The sequence below is a fragment of the Balaenoptera acutorostrata genome, chromosome 13 (genome assembly GCF_949987535.1).
Source record: "Balaenoptera acutorostrata chromosome 13, mBalAcu1.1, whole genome shotgun sequence".
Taxonomy (NCBI): domain Eukaryota; kingdom Metazoa; phylum Chordata; class Mammalia; order Artiodactyla; family Balaenopteridae; genus Balaenoptera; species Balaenoptera acutorostrata.
The window spans coordinates 55,186,115-55,213,675 of record NC_080076.1 but is presented as its reverse complement, the minus strand read 5'-3'; the positions used below and the strand labels follow the sequence as shown (position 1 = coordinate 55,213,675).

Sequence of the window (27,561 nt, the reverse complement as noted above, 5' to 3'; positions counted from 1 at the left end):
ATACAGGTAACCCTTAAATAAAGTCATTGATTCCCTTTTTTCCTATATCTGCAAGCCTGTTTGTTTGTTTGTTTCTCTTTTTTTAATATTTATTTATTTATTTATTTTGGCTGCGCCGGGTCTTAGTTTTGCAGCACACAGGATCTTTGTTATGGCATGCAGGATCTTTAGTTGCAGCATGCGGACTTCTTAGTTGCAGCATGCAGACTCTTAGTTGCAGCATGCAAACTCCCAGTTGCGGCATGCATGCGGGATCTAGTTCCCCAACCAGGGATCAAACCTGGGCCCCCTGCATTGGGAGTGCAGAGTCTTACTCACTGGACCACCAGGGAAGTCCCTAAAGTTATTGATTCTTTAAGTTCAAAGTTTGTGAATAATAATGTACAGTTGAATCACACTGAAATATGTAGCTATGAATCATGTTTTTATTTCATTTCCTAATATATGCCTATTTTTCTGTTTCCATTTTTTCCTTCAATCACTACTGTTCAGCCACATTGACTTTGTTCATTTCTTTTATCATTTATTATTGTGAAATGTAATGGTAATGTGAAAAGTGCATAAAGTAAATATAGTATAATAATTATGAAGCAAACACTTGTGTAACCACTGTCCAGGTCCAGAAATGGAACATTGCCCACCACAAGGCTCTCTAGAGCCCACCACAATCTGTTCAAATATGCCAGATTTTAATATCCCTTTGCTTCAGTCTTCCCTTCCTTAATATCAGGCTAATATACCACCTACTTTATATGTTTTTGTAAGGATTAAATGAATTAAAATATGTGAAGCGCTTACAACAGTGCCTGCATGTGGTGAGACCTATAGTATATGTTAGCAGTTGTTTTACATATGGCTTTCTTTTTGTCCTGCTAGATCTCTGTTTTTTTCTTTCCTTATTTAATGTGGTCAGGATTAATTTTGATTTATCAATGTATTTACCACTTGTATTTCTGACCTTCTGTCTGTTTCCCCCTTTAGACTTTACTATAGTGCAGATTTGTGTTTTCTTTGAAAATCTTTATTTCTTTACTCTTGAAGAATGGTTTCAACAGATAGAAGATTGTAGGTTGGCACTGGATATAGGATTTCATTTAGTGGGAGATAATCATTACTTTGCCTTCTAGCTTCTATAGATAAGGCAAATGTCAGTCTAACTCCTTTGAAGATAATCTAGTTTTTTTTTTTTTTCTCTCTATCTGCTCTTAAGGTTTTCTTTTTCTTTGGGTTTTTTGTTTGTTATTTGTTTGGGTTTTTTGGTTTGTTTTTCAGTTTTATATGATGTATCTAAGCATGGATTTTTTAAATTTATCATTCTTCAGATTTGTGGGCATCTCGAATTTATGGATTGGTTGTCCTTCATCCAGTTTGTAAAAATTTAAGCTGTTATTTCTTCAGATATTGTGTATGCTTTCTCTTTTTCTCTTTATGGAACTCTAGTAGACATACTATATCTTCTGACTGTATCCTCTGTCTCTTACACTTTCTACATTTTTCATCTCTTTGTCGCTCGCCATCACATTCTGCATAATTTCTTTAGAACGGTTCTCCAGTTCACTACTTCTCTCTTCAGCTATGAATAATCTGCTGCTAAATGAGTTCTTAATTTCAGTAATCATATTTTTTCATTTCTAGAAAGTCTTTTTTAAGTCTGCTGTGTCACTTTTTTAGTTTCTTATTCCCTGCTGATATTTTCAAACTTGTTTTTTAATTTTCTAACCAGGGTAAGCATTGTTATTTTTATGTGTCTGATAATTCCAGTGTCTTAAGTCTTTGTGGGTATGTCTCTAGTGTCTGTTTCTACTGTTTCTCACTCATTGTGTCTTACCCCTTTGTGTTTCTGGTTAGTGTTTGATGTTATATTTGAGAAGATATTTGAGGGAATAATTTTGAGGCCTAGGTTAGATACCTTTCTCCAGACAAGAGTTTTCATTACTCCTGCCAGGCACCCTTAGAAGGGTGCTACTACTAGTCCAAGATTACCTTAATCTAGCCCAGCTCAAGGCCTGTGATTCCTTAGATAATCGAGAAGACTTGGCACTGGACTGCAATTTGGTTCATCCTTACCTGAGGACGTAGGTCCCAGTCTAGGAGAAGGTTGGGGTAGGATTTATTAGATTCCCCACCTAGAGATTTATTTTTATCATCCTCACTTCAGGAAGCTGCTAAAAGAGTAGGTCAGTTTTGCAGCCGATTCTTCCTGTTTGGCAGATATCCTCAAGACAAAAGTGGCTTTGAGTGCTGATGATGCATTGCTTATCTTTCTTGCCTTCTTGATTTTTGCCATATATTCCTCACTGAATGTCAGCTCTTTACTATTTTTAAGAAAACAATTTTCTGTTTCATTGCCTAAAACAATGCTGTGAACATGGTTTATGCTCTGTAAGTATTCATAGAATTAATGTAATTTATCCAAATTTTCAGTTGTCCTTAGAGGGTTAATCTGAATTAATTAATTAGCTAACTAATTAGCCTTCCGTTACTGGAAGCTCAGCTTTTTATATTTTTTAACAACTTTATTGAGATGTGAATTCACATACCATACAATTCACCATTGAAAATGTACAATTTACTGTTTTTTAGTATATTCACAGGGTTATACGGTCATCATTGCAGTCTAATTTTAGAACATTTTAACTTCTAAAAGGAACCCTGCACCCATTAACTGTCACTCTCCACTTACCTCCATCCTTACCCTGTCTCCCAGGCCCTAAACAACCATTAATCTACTTATTGGTCTCTATGGATTTTCCTATTCTGGACATTTAGAAAATGGAATAATAAAATATGTGGTCTTTTGTGACCACATTTTCTGGCTTTTTTTTTTTTTTTAACATCTTTATTGGAGTATAATTGCTTTACAATGTTGTGTTAGTTTCTGCTGTATAACAAAATGAATCAGCTATACGTATACATATATCCCCATATCCCCTTCCTCTTGAGCCTCCCTCCCACCCTCCCTATCCCACCCCTCTAGGTGGTCACAAAGCACCGAGCTGATCTCCCTGTGCTATGCAGCTGCTTCCCACTAGCTATCTATTTTACATTTGATAGTGTATATATGTCAATGCTACTCTCTCAGTTCATGTGACTGGCTTTTTAAACTTAGCTTAATACTTTCAAGGTTCATCTGTGTTGTATGTATCAGTAGTTCATTCCTTTTTATGGCTGAATGATATTCTCTATATGGATATACCACATTTTGTCCATTCATCAGTTAATGGACATTTGAGTTGTTTCTGCTTTTTGGCTATTGTAAATAATGCTGCTGTGAACATTTGTGTACAAGTTTTATGTGGATGTATGTTTTCACTTCTCTTGGCCATATACATAGGATGGAATTGATGGGTCATATGGTAACTTTTAATTTCTCCTGGATAGATATCTAAGAGTAGAATTACTGGGTCATATGGTAACTCTGTATTTAAGTTCTTTTTTTTTTTTAATTGGGGTATAGTTGTTTTACAATGTTGTGTTAGTTTCTACTGTACAGCAAAATGAAGTAGAGTTCCCTGTGCTATACAGCAGGTTTTCATTAGTTATCTATTTTATACATATTAGTGTATATATGTCAATCCCAATCTCCCAATTCATCCCACCCAACCTTTTCCCCGCTTGGTGTCTATACGTTTGTTCTCTACATCTGTGTCTCTATTTCTGCCTTGCAGACTGGTTCATCTGTACCATTTTTCTAGATTCCACATATATGTGTTCATATACGATATTTGTTTTTCTCTTTCTGACTTACTTCACTCTGTACGACAGTCTCTGGGTCCATCCCTGTCTCTACAAATGATGTATTTAAGTTCTTGAGGAACTACCAAACTGTTTTCCGAAGAGGCTGCATCATTTTATCATTGATGCAAGTGTGTTCCAGTTTCCCCGCATCCTTGCTAACACTTACTGTTTATTGTCTTTTTTATTATAGCCATCCTAGTGAGTGTAAAGTGGTATCTCATGGTTTTGGTTTGCATTTGTGTAATGACTAAAGATGTTAAGCATCTTTTCATGTGCTTACTGGTCATTTGCATGTCTTTCTTAAAGAAATAGTCTATTAAGATTCTTTGCCCATTTTAAAAATTGGGTTATTTGTCTTTTTATTACTTAGTTGTACAAGTTCTTATTATATTCTGGATACTAGACCCTTATGAGATATATAATTTGTAAATATTCTCTCCCATTCTGTGGATTTCCTTTTCACTTTCTTGATAGTGTTGGTTGCAGCAAAAAAGTTTCAAATTTTGATGAAGTTTAATATATCTATTTTTTCTTTTGTTGCGGGTGCTCTTGGTGTCATATCTAAGAAACTGTTGCCTAACCCAGCAGTCCCTGACCTTTTTGGCACCAGGGACTGGTTTCGTGAAAGACAGTTTTTCCACAGAGTGGGGTTGGTGTGGGGGATGGTTCAGGCGATAATTCTAGCGATGGGGAGCAACAGATGAAGCTTCGATCGCTCGCCTGCTGCTCACCTCCTGCTGTGCGACACGGTTCCTAACAGGCCGTGGACCGCTACTGGCCCATGGCCTGGGGGTTGGGGACCCCTGGCCTAACCCAAAGTCACAAAGATTTACATCTACGTTTTCTTCTAAGAGTTTTAGCTCTTACATTTAGGTATATGATCCATTTTGAGTTAATTTTTGTATGTGATGTGAGGTGGGGTTCCAATTTCATTCTTTTTATATGTGGATACCCAGTTGTCCCAGCACCATTTGTTGAAAAAACTGTTCTTTTCCCACTGAATTGGCATCTTGCCTTCTTTTTACCTTCAAAATATCAAGATCAATTGAACCTTAGGACCTTGGCACTCTTTCTGCTGTCTGTAATCCTTTTGTTCGTTATTGTCACATTACTGACTTTTGCTGTCACTCAGTCTCAGTTTAAATTTTACTTCCTTAGAGAGGCTGTCTTTGAGCATCTAATGTAAACCTGCCACCACAGTTACCCATTATCACCACCTGATTTCAAATCTCTTCTTAGAATTTAGCACCACCTGGCATTTTCAGTGTGTTTGTGTTGTTCACCTCTGTATTTTCTGTGCCTAGTAACTTCTAATACCAGATATCTAGTCGCTATTTAAATATTTGATGAATGAAACTCTCTTTGTGAAATGAAGTGCCCCTTCATAAGTACTGATTTGTGATTTCTTTTTCTGGAATTTACAGAAAACATAAGAACAAGGTTTCAATTCTCAGTCATTCTTTAGTCCTTCCTGTTTATCTCCAGCCTCCACTCTCAGTTTTTAAAAAACATTTTAACCTCTCTTTCAATACACTACATTCCTAAATTGACAAGACATAGAGAAATCACTTTTTTCTTATTAACTAATTGAAAGACTAACAGTATGTTGCTAAATGTAGCTTTAAACTATCTATATATCTTTTAATAAATTATATTTTTAAATTTAATTTTTAAATTATAAAATTACCCAACCTTGTTTCAGAAAATTTAGAAAATGAAGGGAAAAAAAATTCATAATCAATCCTGTCACCCTAACATAAGCTAGGTTGGCATTTGGGGATATCTTCTTGCAGTATTTTTTCTTCGGTTTTTACATTTGTAAATGCGTAAGATTCACTAGAGCATATCCCAAGACCTTCAGAAAGCTGTCTTAACATGTAATTTACCCATTAAATTTAGTAAAGTATGACTGAGATTTTTAACCTGAGAATTATGGCATATGCTTTGTTGAGTAATAAATAGAAAATGGACAAAGATATTTTAAGTAGTCAATGCTAAATGGTCAGCCAGGTTCATTCACTAGCTTTATGATGTCATCTAGCATACTGGCTTTTAAAAAAAACTTCTTGGGCTTCCCTGGTGGCGCAGTGGCTGAGAATCTGCCTGCCAATGCAGGGGACACGGGTTCGAGCCCTGGTCTGGGAAGATCCCACATGCCACGGAGCAACTGGGCCCGTGAGCCACAACTACTGAGCCTGCGCGTCTGGAGCCTGTGCCCCGCAACGGGAGGGGCCGCGATAGTGAAAGGCCCGCGCACCGCGATGAAGAGCGGCCCCCGCACCGCGATGAAGAGTGGCCCCCACTTGCCGCAACTAGAGAAAGCCCTCACACGAAAACTAAGAGACCCAACACAGTCATAAATAAATAAATAAATAAAATAAAGTATTAAAAAAAAAAAAAAAAACTTCTTGTTTTAAAATAACTTCAGACGTGAAGAGTTGCAAAGATAGTATAGAGTACCCGAATAGCTTCACCTATTGTTAACCTCTTACATACCATGGTACAGTTATCAAAACTAAGAAATCAACATTGGTGCAGCACTATTACAGACTTTATTTGGATTTTACCAGTTTTATCACTGCTTTGTTTTTTAAGGATCCAATCTGGGATCCTGTATTATTTAGTTGTGATGTCACTTTAATCTCCCCAATCTCCCCAGTCAGTGACAGTTCCTCAGTCTTTGCTACTTTTTCATGACCTTGACAGTTTTGAAGAGCACTGGTCAGATAATTCGTAGAATGCCCTTCAATTCATGTTTGTGTGATGTTTTTCATAATTAGATTGAGGTTATGGATTTGGGGAAGAAGATCACAGAGGTGATGGGCCCTTCTCAGTGCATCGTTTCAACATGGTATTGATGTGTCTTTTTACTGGGGGTGTTATCTTTCATCACTTATTTAAGATATTATCCTTGATCACCATATTTCTCTACTACAGAGTTACTATTTTCCCCTTTGTAATTAATAAATATTTGGAGGGAGATACTTTGAAGCTATGCAGATACTTTTTCTCCTTAAACCTTTGCCGGCTGAGTTTAGTACTGTTCATCAGTGGATCTTGCCTGTAGTGATTATTATTAGGTTGTCCTGGTGGTGATTTTCTATTTCTTTCATTCCTTCTACATTTATGAATTGGGATTCTTCTCGGAAGACGAGTTGTCTTGGGAATTCCCGGGCGGTCCAGTGGTTAAGACTCCACGTTTCCAATGCAGGGGGCCTGGGTTTGATCCCTGGTCAGGGAACTAAGATCCTACAAGCCTCACAGTGCAGCCAAAAGAAAAAAAAAGAAGAGTTGTTTCTTCTCCTCTCCTTTGTTTACTTGTAATTCAGTCATCTATTTCAGTATGAACTCATGGATATTTATTTTATATGGGTTATAATCTCATAATATCATTATTTACTTTGTTGCTCAAATTTTTATGGTTTTCCCCATTGGGAGCTCTTTCATGTAGGCGAGGATAGTCCAGGCACATCTTGTATTTTCCCTGCCCAACCCCTGGAATCAGCCACTTCTCCAAAGAGCCTGATTTGTTTTACTTAAAAATGGCATTTAGAAGGCAAGATCTGGGACCTAGATAATGCTAATTGTTACTAGAATATCACTGCTTCTAAGCCCTCTCAGTGGACAGAGCTTGGAAAGATACATATGTATACTAACATGTGTATGTATGCATCTGTATTCCTGTATCTGTCTACATTTTTTTTAATGACCAACAACAAAAACAATGCTGTCATAGTGACTGATAACTGTGAGTCTAATCTAGCACCAATAGATCTGCTTATTTATAACTTCTTTCCCTGGCAGCGAGAAACCTGACTCTCACTAACTATATTTCCTATAAATATTGTTATACATTCACACTTTTTGAATAATACAATTTCTATTTGTGCTTCAGCAAAATTATAAATTACTACATATTGCATTCTGTAAAATTGTTCTAGAATATTCATAAATAACAAGGATCAATATATCTGTTACAGTGTATACAGAATTCGGCATACTCTAAAGGCACCTTAAAGAAATGAATTTTAGAATTTGAAAATCAAGTGTGATGTTATTCTGACTTGATCTTTTGCTTAATTATGGATTTATCATTTTATGTATTTTGGTTATATGACAACAAAGTTATATTCTTAAACAAGTTTAGGTGTTTGATGGATTTGCTTTGAAAAAAATTTTTTTTTTTTCAATAGGTCTTAACTTGCAGAGTCAGTTTAATCTGGAAAATGTCACTGTTTTCAATACCAATGAGCAGGAAAGCACATTGGGTCAAAAGGTGAGGCTGATATGAAATCTAACATAACATATTTTAAGTTTGTTATTGAGATAACTCAGATGAATGGGTCTTCTAAATCAAAAATTTTTAAAACCTTTATTTTCAATTTATAGAAATAATATGTATTCTGTGTAGAAAAAAAATGCAAACAAAGTAGAAATATTTAAAATAAAAAGTACAGCTACCCCATAATCCAAGGCCCCAAAGATAACCACTCTTAACATTCTTGTTTTGTCCTTACAGGACTTTTTGTGTGCATGTAGTTTTATTCCAAAATTGAGGTCATACAATACATACTGTACTGAAATTCACTTTCTTCTTTTAACAGTATGAAATGGTTGCATTTCTGCATCAGTACATTTAGATTTGTCTCTGTGTTTTAATGTCTCATGATAAGTCTTTGGATATATCACAGTCTCCTGTCACTGAGCATTTAGATAATCTCTAATAGGGAAAACTTGTTAACAACATAATAGTAAATAGTATTTTGTATATCATTGCTAAATTATGCAGGTGTCTCCTTAGGATAAATTTCGATAAGTGAAATTTCTGTGTCAAAATAAATGCATATATCAAATTTTGATAACTGTTGCCTGGGTACTTCTCAAAAAAGTTGTGCCCATTTATACCACCCCCAGTGGGACATAGAGAATGCCTTCCCATTTCCCCACAGCCTCACGCCAACATGGGGAATAACCAGTTTTTAAAAATTTTTGCTTAATTGATACATACTTGAAAGGTAAGTCGTCTTTGTTTTAACTTACATTTCTTTGGTTATTAATGAAGTCGAGGAACTTACTGTATGTTTATTGGAATTTATTTTTCTTCTGTGCTGATTAGAAACAATGAGGAAGAGAACTGCCTATTCATGACATTTGCCCATTTTACCGCTGAAACGTCTTTTTCTATTGATGTGTAGAAACTCATTGTATAGAATATTATTAATTCGTTCCTACTGTGTGTTGATACATTTTTTTCCTCAGTTTATGGTTTTTCTTGTAACTTTATAGTTTTCTGTATGGAGCTATTAAATTTGGATATAGTAATATTAACATTTGTTAGTCTTTTGTTTTAGTGTTTCTAGCCTTGTGTCATACTGAAGGCTTCCACTCCACAGGAGTATATAATTCTTTGTTTTCTTCTGGTGCTTTTATGATTTTATTTTTTCCTTTAAATCTTTTACCCAGCAGGAAGGTTGGAGTTTGGAGTAAGTTGAGTTATAATTTAATTTTTTCTAAATTGTGAGCCAGTTATCTCAGAACCATTTGTTAAATAATCCATCATTTGCCCACTGATTTTTTCGAAAGTACATCAGCAAGATCAACTTTATTTTTAAAGATTATTTATTTATTTATCTATCTATCTATTTATTTATTTATTGGTGCATTGGGTCTTCGTTGCTGTGCACGGGCTTTCTCTAGATGCGGCGAGCCGGGGCCACTCTTCGTTGCGGTGCCTTCTCTTGTTGCAGAGCATGGGCTCTAGGCGCTCAGGCTCAGTAGTTGTGGCGCACGGGCTTAAGTTTCTCCGCAGCATGTGGGATCTTCCCAGGCCAAGGCTCGAACCCGTGTCCCCTTGCATTGGCAGGCGAATTCTTAATCACTGCGCCACCAGGGACGCCCCCTAAAGATTATTTTTGATGTGTCCAGAAAAAACAGTCCAGAGCTGGCAAATTTTTGGACATTCAGCACCTGCTCTTCATTTAGGAGCAAGTTATAAAGTTTTAAAAATTATTAATTAGATGTAACTAATATTTCACTATAAATTAATCAGAGTACTTTACTTAATTTATCCCTTAAATTGTAATCATTGTCAATTTGGAAATGATATTGACTTTAAGATTTTTCAAAATCTGCCTTTCCCGTTTATGTATCTTTTAGGTATTTCTTGGACTATTCTATGTAAACTTGTTATTTTAAAGTGGGGGGGTGGGATGAATTGGAAGATTGGGATTGACATACACTATTGATACTATGTATAAAATAGATAACTAATGAGAACCTACTGTATAGCACAGCGAAGTCTACTCAATGCTCTGTGATAACCTAAAAGGGGAGGAAATCCAAAAACGAGGGGATATATGTATACGTATAGCTGATTCATTTTGCTTTACAGTAGAAACTAACACAGCATCGTAAAGCAACTATACTCCAATAAAAATTAATCATTAAAAAATTTTTTTTCAATATGGAGCTGTACACCCAGCATATCCTAAAGTGTTCCCAGATAATAAGTGTTATGTGTACAGGTAGGGGAAGATTTTCAAGGTCAAATTAAAGTTGGGGACAAAAACTACTTAAATCACTTTGAGTTATTTACTGTGGTTCTTGGAATCCTTAGTGTACTAATGATCTTCTCACTTTTCCAACACGTCATTGTATACTATGTTTCCAAATCATATTTTGCCATAGATTCTCTATTCCCAGAGAGAATGTACTGACTGTGTTTGGAAAAGTACTGGTTTAAAACTTTGCAGTATGTTTTTTGTTGTTGTTGTTTTTAATGAATAGGTATTTATATTCTTTTATTATTATTATTTATTTATATAAATATTTAATATTTATTTGTTTATTTAATATTTATTTATTTATTTTGGCTGCAACTGTTCTTAGTTGCGGCACACGGGATCTTAGTTGTAGCATGCAGACTCTTAGTTGTGGCATGCATGTGGGATCTAGTTTCCTGACCAGGGATCGAACCCAGGCCTTCTGCATTAGGAGCGCAGAGTCTTACCCACTGGACCACCAGGGAGGTCCCTGCACCATGTCTTCATGACTATCTTATATTATTGTCATACTGCTCTTGAGTTCTCGGATCCCTGTCATATAGGATTCTCCTCTGCCTGACAACTGCTTCATGACAGGATGTACATTTTTTTAATTTAGCACATGGAGGACAGAGAAGAAGGAATGGATGTGGAGGAAGGTGAAATGGGGGATGATGAAGCTCCAACAACTTGGTGAGTGTTTAGAAGTTCAGATTTCTTGATTTACAAAGATAATACCTTATGACTTACCAGGTACTAAGGTGAGAATGTAGACAGGGAGGAAGGAGATCATGCTTATAGATTTCTTTTGTTTGTAACTTTAATGTATATCACTTAAAATTACAACTCCAAAATCACTAATGGGCTGTATCAGTTGGTTTCTAAATTGTGTGCAGGCAGTCCGTTTTTTAGGTGTAACCTACCGTGTATATATTCATAATGTTTGAAAAGCCAACCACAGGCGACCTACGCACTCCTTCCCTTCTCCCTTCCGTTTCATTTTGAGATCATGGTGCTGTGTGGATCACTAAACCTACTTCCTGTTTCCCATATAAAATTACAGTCTTACTTGGAATATTTGGGCATGAAGCTTAGCACAGATGCTAACTGTAATCCATAGGTTCAACTTGTTAAGGTTTATTTGGAAAGAATGGAGTAAGATAGTGTACAGTAGTGTTTACAGACAAAATTAATTTTACAGAGGTGATGTTGAAAATTTTTGTGGACATTTGAGGGTATGAAACAGTTGATACCTCAAGCATTTTTGACATATGGTTACTACTTAAAAGACTTTTTATTGGCTGTTTTTAGTAGTATAGAGGATTTTGCTAATATAAACTCTGAAATGTCTGTTTTAAAATTAAAAATTGAAGCATTTTGTAGTGTAATGATTGCTTGTAAAATTAAAAATTAAAATATGTCTTGACCCGTATGCTAACACATATATATGGAATCTAAAAAAAAATGGTTCTGAGGAACCTAGGGGCAAGACAGGCATAAAGACACAGACATAGAGAATGGACTTGAGGACATGGGGAGGGGGAAGGGTAAGCTGGGACGAAGTGAGAGAGTAACACTGACATATACACTACCAAATGTAAAATAGATAGCTAGTGGGAAGCAGCTGCATGGCACAGGGAGATCAGCTTGGTGCTTTGCGACTACCTAGAGGGGTGGGATAAGGAGGGTGGGAGGGAGACGCAAGAGGAAGGGGATATGGGGATATACGTATGCATATAGCTGATTCACTTTGTTATACAGCAGAAACTAAGACAACACTGTAAAGCAATTATACTCCAATAAAGATGTTTAAAAAAAAATATGTATTGACACTGAAGATTTGTAACATAGCCGAATTAGAAATTGAATTAGTAACGCCATTTTTGTAATACTAAGTTCATATGTACCTAATGTGTTTGTTTCATACTAGGTCTTAGTGTGTTGGTTAGGATATGATGCCTAGGGCTTTTACCATTAGAGTCAAATTAACATTAGCTTAAACAACATAGAAATTGATTTCTTTCTCATGTAATAGTCTGAAGACAGGTGTTCAGGGCTGATGCAGTAGCACTCTTCAGGGAGATTGTCTAGGGACCCATGTTCCTTCTAGCTTCTTGTTCCACCATGCCTTGGTATTTGCTCTTTTTCATATAGTCCAGGATGGTTCATCATCATATCTGCATTCTAGCCAGCAAAAAGGGAAAAGGGAAAATGGTAAAACATGGCCCATATAAGACATATGACTTCCGCTCCCCACTGACTGGCCAGAATTTAATCACATGGCCACACCTAGTGCAGGAGAGGTTGGGAAAGAGAGCCTTAAATTCTGAATGTATCCAGCCAAAATTCAGGGGTTCCACCACTGAAGATAAAGAGGGAATAGGGGTCTATGAACCCCCTGAAATTATTTATAGACGTTTATATAAATATTTATGAATTTGTGTACTTTTCTGGGGAAAGAGGCCATGGCATTCATTAGCTTTTTCAGAGGATTTGTGACTCAAGAAAAGTTAAAGCATTTAGATATTTCTAAAAGAACTTAAATGATTTATTTAATGTAACATTTATTTTATCAGCTCCATTCCAATTGATTACAACCTGTACCGAAAATTTTGGTCACTTCAGGATTACTTTAGGAACCCTGTGCAATGCTATGAGAAAATTTCATGGAAAACTTTTCTCAAGGTGAGTTGCCAATTACAGACTACCAAAAGCCCAATATTTTATAGCTAATGGCAGAGTCAGAACTTGACTCTTGTCCAGCATACTTTTCACTATATAGTTCTACCTCTTATGTTTTTATACCTATTTCATAATATAGAAGCTAAATTGTAAATTAATATATAAACAATTGATTCTTAGAGTAGTTTATAAATGACTTGAGGATTTAAAATTTAGTAATTACAGCCTTGGTTTTTTTTGTTTTTATATAGTATTGTCAACATGAATTGATGAACTTTTGCAGAATACATCCTGCCTTTGCACAAAATTATTTCAGCTATCCTCTAAGAATAGGACTCTGCATACTATGGCTTTGGACCACATCCAGCCTACTGCCTACTTTTGCAGACAAAGTTAATTTTGTCACACAGCGACACCAATCATTTACGTGTTATTTGTGGTTGTTTTTGTGCTATAATGGCTGACTTGAGTAATTGTGATTGAGACCATTTGAGCCATATAGTCTAAAATATTTACTATCTGACTGTTTACAGGAAAAGTTTACTAACCTCTTTCTTATAAGAATTCTCTATTTCTTTTTCTTGGCTCCTTAAAGGTCAGTTTGTCCTTTTTGTTGTAATCAAAATCTAAAGTTAATAGGTAGCTCTTAAAAGTAGCATGGTGTGTTTTCTGTGTTACTTTTTAAAGTTTTTATTTTATATGCAGTATCTTTTTTTCCCCCATAACTATCCAAATTCAGATTAAGTGGTAAGTGAGGAATCATCTGGAACTGTTCCTCAACTGGATAGGCTTTGACATCATTTTTTTATTTGGTCACAGTGTTTAGCACAAGAAATGCTTGAGAGTTTCACTGCTGATTAAACAGCTACTTTTACTGATAAATTTCTGTATACTCTCAAAGCATTCCTTTCTCTGTTTGCCCCTTACACAGACTGCATAAGAAATCACATTTTTCCAGAAGTAGAGAGTTTATTCCTACTTTTACAATAACCAGGATATCTCACAAAAAATAGTTTTACCCTCATTTTGCTGTCATAATTTTTCTTGTTTAGTGTGCCTTAAGGATGCATATACGGTTAACTGGGAATAAATTGTACATTATTTTGATAAAGAAAAGCACTAAACAAATGATTGGGCAACAATGCCAAATAAAACTAATTGATATTTTTACTTTACAGTATTCTGAAGAAGTTCTAGCTGTTTTTAAGAGTTATAAATTAGATGATACTCAGGCCTCAAGGAAAAAGATGGAAGAATTGAAACCAGGAGGAGAGCATGTATATTTTGCAAAGTTTTTAACAAGTGAAAAGGTATAAATCTTTCTTTTTCACTAAGCATAGTAAGAAATGTTTTTATTTTTGTTTTCTCTATTTAGCTGATACCCTTTTAAGTTAAATACAGTAGAAAAGTTTCTTACTTTATTTTTGGTTAAAATTGATAAATGTTAGTTTGAGAGTCCTATTTCTTCTTGTAGAAGTAAGACTAATTTAATTTCAAAGGTGAAAAGTTGTTCTGCATTGTCTGTTTTGTAGATTTACTTTGGATTAAATACATTTTAGTTACTTTCAAGTACATATATTCTGAACCTCAAGTTAGGATTTCATTTGCATTTATGAAAATATTTTGTAATTAGTTTGCCATTTAGGTACAAATAAGGGGTTTTAAAATTCCCTGTTAATCTTATTTACACAGTTTAATAAGTAATAAGTAAATTTTGTTCAAATACAATGCTAAGGCATTATGTAAGTTTCTAGTCAAGATGGCACATTGAGTTTGTGTTTCGATTCACTCCCTTTGCTCCAAACACATAGCAATGACAGGTAAAATATAAAAAGAGAAAACCAAAAAGACAAAGCTGGGCTTCCAGAGACAAGATAAATATCTTCATAGACCAGAACTGCCAAGTAATAAGTGAAAATGAAGCCTTGGGCCTGCTGACTGTATATTCCAAGCAGGTGGTGGCAACCAGGAGCTTGGCTACAGGTGAGACCAGATCCATGTGGGACCAGGAGCCAGAGCCATATTCACTGCTTGAAGCCAGAGACTGGGGTAGAACTTAACCCACTTTTGAAAAGAAGCTAAGGTAGATATTACCAGTCTTCTGCCAAAGGCTGTGGTTTCATAGGAAGTTGTGGGTCTAGGGATAACAAAGGCACAACTTTGTGTCCTCTGCTTGCTCTGTGACCAGATATGAGATATCCCCAGTATACTCATGAAACAGCTGTTCCAAAAAGTCATCATGAGACTGTTTTCCAGACTTGGGCCCATGGACCTGGTAGAAGAAAGTGCAAAACTACTAGATAGGAAGAGGTATACACAGAGATAAAGAAGAAGAAATAAGCAACAATCCCAAAACAAAAGCCTTCCATTCAAAACTCTCTGATAAATTAAAATTCTGAAATCCAGTGCTAAGAAAGATCACCAACAAAATCAACTATTGGGATATATGTTTGTTTATTTTAGGTACATAGCCTGACCAAGACTTTAAAATATATATGTTTTGGATAATCAAAGAGATAATTGATAGTACAGCATCCATGGAGAGTAAGAAATTGTGAAACTGAAACATTTCAGTTGAAATGAAATAGTAGTTTAATATGACAACTAATTGGGATTCTTGAAAATGAAAAAATATGATCATTGAAACCAAAGCACAGCACATAGAATTAAACTATAGTTTGGACATAGATGACAAGAGTACTAATGATGAGAAGTTCTCCCAGAACACAGCACAGAGACAGATTTTTTTGTTAACCTGAAAGCAGTTAAGAGCCATGGAAGATAGACTGAGAAATTCTAGCATATATCTAAGTAGGATTGCCAAAGAACAAAATGGAGAGAATATTGGAGAAACTAAAGGACTGAAGGAAGTCCCAAGTTCTCAGATTAAAAGTGTGCTACAACTACCAAGCAGGATAAAGAAAGATGAATCCATACTTCAGTACATTATGCTATAACTGCAGGTATAGAGAGAAAACCTTAAAAGCCACCAAAGAGGGGAGGAAAAAAACACAAATATACTCGAAAGGAACAGATTTCTAACAGTTATCAATAATAGATACCAGAAAACAGGGGAGAAATATTTCTGAGAAAAAACTATCAGTCCAGAATTTCATGCCCAGCTAAATGCAGTCAAGACTGTAGATGAAATAAAGACATTTTCATTCTAAGACCAGGAAAGCATACCACTCTAAGACCATCATTGTGAAAAACTACTAAAGGATGATCTTCAGGCAGAAGGAAAGTGAATCCATAAGAAAGGAGTGGAATACAGAAAGCAATTGTGAGCACAGAAATTGAAAAATATTTCAGTTTACTATTGACTAAAAACAAAAAAGTCATAATAACTGATTTTTAAAAAAATTTTAATGTAGTATGTAAACTAGATAACAATAAGAATCAGGGAGGGGAAAACAGATGTTTAGTGAGTAATTTAAGCATATGCTACAGTCCTTGTAATCCTCAGGAGGAGAAAAGGAATGCTGAATAACTTTAGACATTATTATATTAAAAGGGAAACCACCAAAGGAAAAACAGCCTGTAGCTCTCAAATGGCAAGGGGTTAAAAAGGGGACAAGAAGGAACATAGACTACTTTATAAATCCAACAGATGGCAGGAAGGGAAGAAAACAAGAGAGAAGGGTAGGTAAGTCCAAATATATCAGTAATGACCGTATAAACTGATTTAATTTACCTAATAAGAGAGATTAGCACATTGGATTTTTTTAAAATCCAGGTATATTTATTCATTTAAATGAACAGACATATAAAACTCTTTGGTTGAATAAAGAATTCAAAATTTTATTTTACCGTATGTAGAAAGGGAAGAAAATTCCAAAGCCTCCTCTAACTTAACAAAGAAGCTTCCCAAAGATATATACCTTTCAGAAAGCTTGAGATATCAATTTAAGTAATATTATCAGGGCAAAACAGTTAAAAAATACAACAACCAGTAAGAGTTGTATGCTTTTAGCAGTTAAAGGTCACATTTCTCAGGACATGACAACTATTTCAAAACCCTGGATATCTTAAAAGACTTTTTTTTTTTTGGACAGTTGACATTTCCAAGGACATTTTAGAAAGCAGCAGGATTATACATTTTCAGAGACATCTCCACATTGGAATGTAAAATCAGTGCTTTTGTATCGATCTCCATTCACCACTTTATCAGAACTGGTCCCTGAATAGTGTCTCCCTTACTGACTCTTTGTGAGCTTTGTTTCACCAGCAGTGCAGACAGCATGAGCTTTCAGGGTTAAGCACTGGAATTCCATTAGGTAACGTTTTGATAGAGGGAAAAGCAGGTTTTAGAAGCTTAAAACTTTACAATATGGGAAAGAAAAAAAGGCACAGAGAATTGCAACAAAGAATGTAAGCCATGTGATGTTTTGCATCTTCACTTCCATTTGTTGCCTCTTAAGCAGTTACTTTATCTTAAATTTCAACCTATAAAAGAACCCTTCCTGTGCAATCTTCATATTTTTCCTATGTATTTCCAGTGTTTATTACTCAGCATCCAAGTGAAAATATTTGTAATGCACCACCTACAGCACCATTTGATAAGTTTTACTGCTTCACTAAAAGAAGCCTTCTAGCATTTCTATAACACCTTACATGATGTTTTACATCCCAGGATTTCTGAAAAGGCCATCCCACCTAAGTATGTGCCAATCTAATGTTACTTCTCAACTTTCTTCTGGTTGTAGATTTGGTAAATGACAAACACTCTTTATTTTTCAGGGATATATTTCTTGCCAGTGAAAGCTAGCTTAAGTGAAATCAAAAGCCATTTAATTATTTGGAGTATAATTCTATAGCCCATCGTTTCAGTGGTGAGCAGGTTTAGGAGAGTGGTCTTGTCATTACAAGGTTAGGTCTTTCATCACTCAAATAGAGCATATAGCCTCATTTGATGGCCGTGTTATTACCCAGAACCCTTGTGTTTTGCTTACATGAATGTGGTCAAACTTTTTCTTAGGAGAGTTTTCCTTATATCATCCTTAGAAAGGATGATATAACCTTTCTAGTTAGAGACAGGCCGATCATATAGCAGCTTCAGGTAGGCACAGATTTTACAGATAAAATAGATATGTTTCTAACTTATCATACCTTCTTTCTTAAAGGTGGAAGTTTCCACTAGAAACTCATGCCTACGGTATGATTGTAAACACTAATTTCCGACAATATAGTTCCCTTGTTAACGTAGCAAAATAATCCGTGGATTATTATTTTTAGTGGAGAACTGCCAGTTCCTTAAGTTTAGTCCAGAGTCATACTCAGAAATTTTAAGGGAGAATTTCACCTCTAATTGTCCAGTTTATCATACTGTGTGAAGGGCACTGTATTATAGGAATTTCTCCCTCAGTACTGTGTAGCATGTAAAAGTAGAACCAACATTTTAAAACAAAATTCCAAGTATCATGAGTGTTAACATGATGGTTAAAGGAATGTATTTTTGTATCTTTGAGTTCTTACAGAAAAAATTCCAGCCAGTAACTAGGTATGAGCTTCAGGGTTACCCATTTCTTCAGAATACCGACTCCTCTTCCCTTTACAGTTGAGACTCAGTGACCTAATGAAAAAGATCCGGGGGAATACTCCAGAGCTATCAGTTAGCAGAGTGGTTGCCCCACAGTCACACACACTAGTGTGGTCATTAGGCCATTCTTGTTCATGGAGGTAAGAGAAATAACAATTCTTCCCAGACTCTGCATTGTATGAAGAGCTCTCAAATAAGAACTTTTAGTCACTTAAAAAAAAAAAGTTACTGGCAGAAAGAAGCTATCAGTACAGCCTTAAATTTTTCATACTTTCTCTATCCATTTGAGAGATAGCCAAGGCTGAGTCTTTATGTAGTGAAGGCAAAGACAGGTCTCATCTTTTATGAGACACACTACAACCTAGTTAGGAAATGACCTCAGAAGTAAGACCCTCCTATAGACAGACAGGCAGGCTAACCACTTTCCTATAATTTCCTTTAGTTACATCAGTTGTTTCATATGGGACTCCCTTTAAACAGGTCTGGGAGGTTTTTGGACAACTCTGGAACACCGCTTGAGTTTTCCTTGTCTGCAGCCAGAGAAAGAGCCAGCCCTCCAAATAGTTCCAGGAGTGTACCATGAGGTTCCTGGAGTTTGTCAGAAATTTAAGTAGAAACTAGATCATTGATCCCTGTTCCCCCAGAGAAAAAAAAGTTATAGCAAAAAGCTGTTAAATGGGTGGTGCTGACATTTTCTTATAGGTCCAAGATGGAAGGCCTTACACTTTAAAAATCATATAAGCACTCAGCAGTTCTCAATAAGAACGGAGCAATGTTTTCCACTGATGAACCTTGATGTAAATCAGTTGTTAGACTTTACGTCTTGACACCATCCATCTGAGTTAACTGGTTGGGCTTCTCACAACTGTGATTAGAATATTTGACACACTTTATTCAGGCTTTGAAGTAATCTAACACAACATTATCTAGCACGTCAGTGTTGGCCCTCGGGTGGCCACTGGGGAAGTATCAGAAATTTAGTTGGCCTACCATTAATATTTCATAAGGAGAGAAACCAAATCTTCTGTTTACTATAGATCTCATTGTCATATGAGCTGTAGGCAATGTGTCTAACCACTATAGTTGAAATATATACAAACTCTTGGGTTAGTTTATTTTTCAGAATTCTCTTTTGATGTTTGACTTTCTCTGCTGAATTCCAGTTCTATGGCATGAAGGCATTGATGAATCGTTAGGGTTTTACAAACTGCAGTTTGTTTGAAGACTTTTGCTGACACTCATGTCAGTTTTAACATATGGGTGTACTTCCACTCACCTGAAAAGGTAAACACAATTACTAAAGTTTTACATGCATAAAATCAACCTGAAACGGTCCGCAAGGTGGGAGGCATGAGCTGCCCTCTTTATTGTGACACTCCTGTACTCTGTGGGCCTGACACAGGGCAGCTCCATAAATACCATTGAACATACTGGAGAGTTTAGAGCATACTCATCGTTCTTTATTATTTTTAGAATCCCTTCTGTGTGTGAGTCAATCCATAGTTATGCAAGCAAGATAAGAGTAAATTCTTTGGTGCTGCCAAGCAGCCATTTAGGAAAGACGAAAGATAGGGTTAAAAAAAATACCCTGCCAGTGTAGACTGGATTTGGAGCCTAGTTCTGAAGAAGGACAAAGTATTTTATGCCACGTGTGTAGGTCACAAAGTGAGAGGTAAAAATTACCACTTTAAATGCATTAATGAAAAATTTAAGAGTGACAAATTGAGAATTCAGGAAGCTAAAAAAGATACGGAATAAACCTCAAGAGAGAAGTAAGTAATAATAATAGCACAAATTAATGAAATAGAACAAAGAAACTATAGAACATATCAGGAAAACCAAAGGCTTTGAAAAGAAAAATTTTATAAAAAGGATTTTTGTAGAAGTTCTTGTAGAACAGGCCTGACTAAGGAAAAAAGTGAAAACGTACCAATAAAATAGGAGTAATTGGAAATACAGAGACAGTAAAATGTGTAAGAGACTATATTTCTAACTGCTGATTTTTAAATCTAATGAAATAGTAATTCTGTAGAAAAACTTAATTACCAAGATGGATTCACAAAGAAATTAAAAGCCTGAATAAACATATAACTATTAAAGGAATAGTAATCAAAGTGACACCTTTCAAATGACATCAGGCCCAGATTTTTTTAGGTACATATTATCGGCACTTCAAGGAATAGAGGAAAAGCAACCCAGGTCCTTATATGAGATTAATGTAACTTTTAAATAAAATCCCAATAAGGACAGACCAAGAAAAAAAGTATATATATCAATTTCACTTATGAATAGAGATGAAAAATATATTGTAAAAACTCACAAATCAAATTTTTAAATTGATAGCTATTTTTAAAAAATAGAGACTAGGGGCTTCCTTGGTGGTGCAGTGGTTAAGAATCCGCCTGTCAGTGCAGGGGACACGGGTTCGAGCCCTGGTCCGGGAAGATCCCACATGCCGTGGAGCAACAAAGCCCGTGCACCACAACTGCTGAGCCTGCGCTCTAGAGCCTGCGAGCCACAACTACTGAGCCCGTGTGCCACAACTGTAGCCCGCATGCCTAGAGCCTGTGCTCCGCGACAGACAGAAGCCACCAAGATGAGAAGCCCACACACAGCAATGAAGACCCAATGCAGCCAAAAAATAAATAAATAAATTTAATAAAATAAATTAAATAAAAAATAGAGACTAAATAATATTTATAATAATATTTATTATTTAAGTGTCTAAATAATAGACTTAATATTTATTAATATTTTAATAATCCCAGGATTGTATGATTCAATACCAGAAAGATTAATATGAAATTAACAGATTAATGGTTTTTAAATAAAAACTATGATCATCTCAGATGCCAAGAAAATTATTTCAATACAGTCTAATACTCATTACAAAACCAAATCAGAAGTAGAAGGGAATTTTCTGTAACTTGATTAAGGGGATTGACAAAAACCCTATAGCAAGCATCATATGTAATGATCAAACTTTCAAAAGTATTCTCAGTAATTTCAAGAGCAAGACACGGATATCTACCAACCATATTTCTGTTCAACGCTGCAGTGGAGGACCTACATTTCAATAAGAGAAAACAGAAATGAGAGTTATATGTATTGGAGAGAAAAGACTGAACTGTCTGTAATTGAAGGCAATATAATTGTCTACAGAGAAATTCCAAGAGAACCAACAAACTTTGAATTAAGGAGGCTTCAGCAAAGTTACAAAAGAAACATCAATAGTGTTCCTATAAGTAACTGGTTACAAAATGTTATTTACAACAGCAATGAAAACTAATACCTATGAGTAATCTTCATGGAGAAAATTATAAAAATAAAGAGATATGACTACATTTATAGAAAGGAAGACCCAGTGCAACTTCTCCCCAAATGTGTCCATAAATTCAGTGTATTTTAAATCAAATCCAAACAGGCTTTTTGAGGGAACTTGAATAGTTGATCTTAAAGTTTTTATGGAAAAGCAAAAAGCCAGGAGTAACTAAGCCAAGAGTAACTTCTTCCTCCTAAGAAGGAACAGTTGCCCTATCAGATATAGATATTAAGACCTATAAAGCTCTAATAATTAAAACAGTAAGTATTAGTACAGTTATAAAGAAGAAAAAAGAACTAGGACTAGACAAAGTGAAAAGACAAGCCACAAAGTAGGAGAAAGATATTCACCATCTCCAGAACTGAGGAAGATTAGTATTTTGAATATACCGTTGACAAAAAGACAACCAAATGGAAAACTGGAAAGATGGTATGAACAGGTTATTTACAGATGTAGAAACCTGAATAGCTAATGAGCTTATAAAAGATGCTAAATGTCACTAGTAGCCAAAGAAATTAAAATGAGATAATCACTTCACATTTGTCAAATTGACCAAACTTAAATATCCTAACAATAAATGAAATGTATTGGCAAAAGTGTGGGGAAAGGAGAACTTTAACACACCGCTGGTTGAAGTATAAATTGATACAGCCACTTTGCAGAGTAATTTTATAATAAAGAGCGAAGTTAAAACTTCTAAGATGTGGGCCCTAGAGAATCACACATATGCACAAGGAAATATATAACTCATTGTAACTTAGGTGTTTGCAAGTGAAAGTTTGGAAACGACCTAAATGTTCATAAGCAGGAGACTGGGTGGGTGGTAAATTTATACCCTCGCGTTCTATAAAGCACTGGAAATGGATGACTTAGGAAGGGGGTTGGCAAATTACTATTTCTGTAAATGAGTTTATTGGCTCACAGCCATGCTCACTCCTTTACGTGTCGTCTGTGGCTGCTTCTGCATGGCAACAGCAGAGATAAGTAGTCGGGACTAGGACTGTATGACCACAAAGCCTAAAATAATTTACTGACCCTGAACAGAAATTTGCCAACCCCTAAACTAGAGCTACACGTATCAAGTTGTGTAAATGTCAAACATAATATATGAGAGAGGGCTTATTGCAGAATAATGTGTGTAGAGTTTGAAAACATGCAAAATACCTTGATATTTAGATGCCTCTATATGTATAATAGTGTAAAACATGCATTAGAATCAGCAACACCGAATACATGGTAGTGCTTTCCATAGTGGAGGGAGCTTATAGAGGGGCTTCAACAGTTTTGATAATATTCTATTTCTTTAAGAAATGTGGAACAAGTAAAAATGTTAGGATTTGATAAGTAACTGGATCGTGAGACATGAATGTTGTATTAACTGTACCTTTTTGAACTTTAAAAAATACTCCACAATTTGAAAATTGGATATTTTGATCTGATGTGTTAATAATCACAAATTAGTAAGAATTTAATTAATGAGAATGCTCTTAATATTTTGTTTTTTAGTAAAGATTTTTTAAGCATTTTGTGTTAAAGTAACAGAAATGGAAGATTTCATACTTCAGTTTAATTTTTCCAGAGCATTGTTTTGCTTTTAAATTTTTATATTATGAAAAGTTTCAAATGTGCAGAAAGGAATATTGTTTGTATGTACGATTTATTGACAGAAAGGCACATAAGGATAACTAAGAAGAGTAGCCTGAGCCTTTTTAGGTTTAGAATAATAATCAGGAAGGCTGAGGCCTGAGCTAAGAGGTGTAGTAAAAGCTAAGGACAATAAAAGGCCCTTTGTTCACAAAACAAAGACAACAAAGAAATATTTGACCCAATGCATGATGTAAATGGTGTAATTTTAAAAATAACCGAAGAAAAGCAGGACTAGAAAATATATATTATCGAAGAAAGAATACAATTAATAGTCCCACCTCTTACTAACTAGCTGTGTAACCTTGCAGGGGTCATTTTAACTTGTCAGGCCCTCATTTTCTTAAGGATAGTGTGATGCAGTTAGTTTAAATGATCAAACTAGTCCCCTCCCACCTGTGATTCAATGTCTTGTTGACTTCTGTTTTCAATCCATTGTTTCTGTCAAAAAAAATTATCACCCAACATAAAAAATAAATGTGGAATAAGGGACTTAAAGCTCAAGGTAGATGAAAAGTTCATAAACAGCACCTATTTCTTCAAGCCAGGAGTTCCTGTCTTCCCTCTAAGCTGAACGCCTCAGGGTCTTCAAACAGGCCAGTCTTTTACTTGCCTCAGTCTTTGTACCTCCTGTTTCTTTCTTCTATTCGCTCCAACTTTAGGTTCGCTCCTGTGGCTCACGGTTGCTGCTTTTTCCAGGAAGTGTTCCTGGAGTAGTTTAGGCAAATGGATGGGTGGATGGTGGAGCCTCTCGGTGAATTAGCCAACACCGGAGAAAAGCAGGCTTTGTTGAGGAAATTGGTGTGTTTTATTTTGGACAGGAAATCTGATCAAGTGTCAGTGGGACATTCAAATAGAGATAAAGTAGTAGCTTCTTGAGCACACAGATCTGGAGATTAGGAGCGAGATCTAGGTTGAGAGTATAGATTTGGTATATAGTTTGGTTATCAGCTTATACGTGGTAATTAAAGAGGAAAGTGTAGATTGGAAAGAGAAGAAAGCATCAAACCAAATCCTGAAGAAAATCAGCATTTGAGGGAGAAGGAGAAGAGAAGGAGAGAAGAAGAAGATAGAAGAGTAGCCAGTGAGATTGGAGGAGAACTAGAAAAATATGACCCCATGGAAGCCAAGCATATCGAGTAGGATGAGGACTATGAAGAGTGCTCACTGGATTTAACAACAGATGAGTCATCGCTGGTCTTGGCAAAACACTTCCCGTGGATTGGTGGCCCAGAACACCCCTGGTTGAGGCGGGTTGAGGGGAGGATTGGAAACAGTGAATGTAGCCAGTTGCAGGCACTTCCTAGGACTACAGAAAAGAGCGACATCCCTCAGTATTGTATTGTTTATCCACAGGGACCTCTTCTTTAGCCATTATTTCTTTATATGTGGGAAAGTGACAGCCATACTTTACTTTTTTATATTTCTGCTTTTATCCTGACCTCAGGACCACAGATATAACATTGCTATCCACCAACATAAATACCTCATGGCATAAAATGGTTAAGAAAGCTAAATGAAGCTTTGCTACTCTATCCTGGGGCTCGTGCAGTAACGCCTCACATGCAGTGAGTTCTCAGCACGTGTTTTTTGAATTGAAATCTTCCATTTCTGTAATAGCATCACCTGCACCTTTAGGTAGAACTTGAATTTAATGTGGTGTTTTGTGTGTGTGCTTGTTTTTCGAGTAGCTGATGGATTTACAACTGAGCGACAGTAACTTTCGTCGACACATCCTGTTGCAGTATCTCATTTTATTCCAGTATCTCAAGGGGCAGGTCAAATTTAAAAGGTAAGTTAATATGGGGAGTAAATGGTTTATAAACAGCAGCAAAGAGAATGATTGCTTACTGATGTATATTTTTATGTAGCGCGCTCATTTTGTGTGGAAGGGTCACCTCCCTCAAACATTTCATTTGCAGCAATATTAGATAATCAGAGGCTTTTGCTAGCTTAACAAGATGCTAAGGTATTTGTTTCAGAGAAAAGGGGCATTGACTATATCTGCTGCCAGTGTCTTTCTTGCTGAGCACCCGGCATCCTGGGAGTTCTCAGTTGTCTTGGTGGGTGGAGGTCTTTGCTCCTGATTTCCATCATTCCTAACCTCACTCAGACCTTCTCCAAACCTGATTTGCAAACTCAGCCAATAATACTTCTTTCTCCAGGTGTGGGACTATCTAGGACATTAGAACTGAAAAAAATTAAGTAAAGCTTTGAAGCACGGAGGAGTTCTAGTTTCTTTGGGGTTTCAGAAAGCCTAATGAGGACCTCCGCTGTCAGTCTGAATACCTCCACCTGTAGGGCAGACTAGTCCCTCTTGTCCCACCCAAACTGAAGCAGAGCTCCCTGTTGCTGGCTGGTATCGGAAGTTTGCAGAGCAGTGTTGTATTAGTTGTAAAGAATGTGGCTTTCTACCTGCTGGTTTCATCACCCACTAGCTGCAGTTCAGCTTTCAGACTTGTAATTTTAAGATAACACATAGCAAGCACTCAAAAATGTTATTTGTTATCCTTCTATCTGTTGTGGAGGTTTGGTATAGCATAGTAGAAATTGGAGGCAGACCTGGGTTTGAATTCAAGCTTTATGGCTTGAGCCTCTGTAGTCTGTTTAATATATGCACATGTCCTTGTTTTGAGAATTAAATGAATAATGTATGTAAAGTCCTTAGATCCTGGCACATGGCAGTCTATCAGTATTCGTTGGATGGCTATAAACTATAGAGCACCTAGTCCATAGTGAGAGCTGAATTAATGGCAGCTATTAACAATTTGGGTCTGCCTTCAGCCTTCTCTAGTGTTTTGGGGGTTTTATTCATCGTATCTTGAATGCGTTTTAAAGGAACGTAGTGTGACGTATTTGAATGTGCATCTTGGAGAGAAGTATGATAACATTTTCTCTGAGGCTGTCATCCCACACTGAACTCCTTATTTTAGGGAGCGTTCATTGCTTTGTTCAGTGCTTCTTCAAGACAGTCCATAAACCTTAAAATTGAACATACATTCTTGTAACTCAAGCATGCTTTTATTGCTTTGTTTCCTAGTTCAAACTATGTTTTAACTGATGAGCAATCACTCTGGATTGAAGATACTACAAAATCAGTTTATCAAGTAAGTTCATCACGCAACAAACCCATGATTGAACAAAATGAAAATTTAGAATTTTCTTTGTTTCAGCCCCAAATAGGAAAATAAGGATAAAGTTAAGCTCAGGTACAAGACCACAAACACTTCTTGGTTCTCTGCCTACAAACCACTCCTATGATGCAGAAAGTTGTTGAAAGCTTAGTATATTCTTTCTAATCACAGCTACTATCTGAAAACCCCCCTGATGGAGAAAAATTTTCAAAGATGGTAGAGGTATGTGTTCTATATGTACATAGTCTTCTTAGCACCCAGTAGAGTTTCAAAGTCTTCATTATGGAAATGTAATTTCTTTGTTTTTCCCAGCATATATTAAACACTGAAGAAAACTGGAACTCATGGAAAAATGAAGGCTGCCCAAGTTTTGTGAAAGAAAGGTAAATATATACTCATCTCAAGCAATATGAGAAAGGCTTTCAGAATACAGTTTGGTATGATTATTTTACATCATGTACAGATATGTGTAAATGTATTTCATATAAAAAATGTAAATTGTATTCCATAAAAATTACAACCACTTTGATATACTTCTATTTGACATTTTTATCTCAAATTTCTTGTCATTAACTTCTCAGAACAAACTGATCTGTTGTTATTAATTATTGGGAAAAAAATGCTGTGTACCCACTCCTTGTAATTTGTCCCCTGGTGTGGCAGTTTTGTCTTCTCTCTGATGAGTGTAATAATATGAAGCTTTCATATGAAGCTTTTTTAGGAAGAAAACAATAACTAAATTTTCTTTTACATTAAACATTTGAAATTCCAGTATGTTTTGTTCACCACAGAACATCAGATACCAAGCCGACAAGAGTAGTACGGAAGAGAACGGCTCCAGAGGACTTCCTAGGGAAAGGACCCAATAAAAAAATTCTGATGGGCAAGTAGGTTAACCTGTCTCATAGGTGGGATGTTATCACAGAGGCTTTATATTGTGAAAATATTACTATAAGAACT

General features: G+C 35.9%; 1 protein-coding gene across 1 annotated transcript in view; it reads left to right on the top strand.

The window, feature by feature from the left end:
• Window positions 1-27,561, top strand: part of THOC1 (THO complex subunit 1) — a 40,964-nt gene that overhangs the window by 7,478 nt on the left and 5,925 nt on the right. The window contains exons 8-16 of the mRNA XM_007191582.3: window positions 7,932-8,014; window positions 10,900-10,973; window positions 12,857-12,965; window positions 14,141-14,272; window positions 25,159-25,259; window positions 26,508-26,574; window positions 26,773-26,823; window positions 26,914-26,984; window positions 27,393-27,488. Coding sequence (XP_007191644.1) covers window positions 7,932-8,014; window positions 10,900-10,973; window positions 12,857-12,965; window positions 14,141-14,272; window positions 25,159-25,259; window positions 26,508-26,574; window positions 26,773-26,823; window positions 26,914-26,984; window positions 27,393-27,488 — 784 coding nt within the window. The remainder of the gene's footprint in view (window positions 1-7,931; window positions 8,015-10,899; window positions 10,974-12,856; window positions 12,966-14,140; window positions 14,273-25,158; window positions 25,260-26,507; window positions 26,575-26,772; window positions 26,824-26,913; window positions 26,985-27,392; window positions 27,489-27,561) is intronic.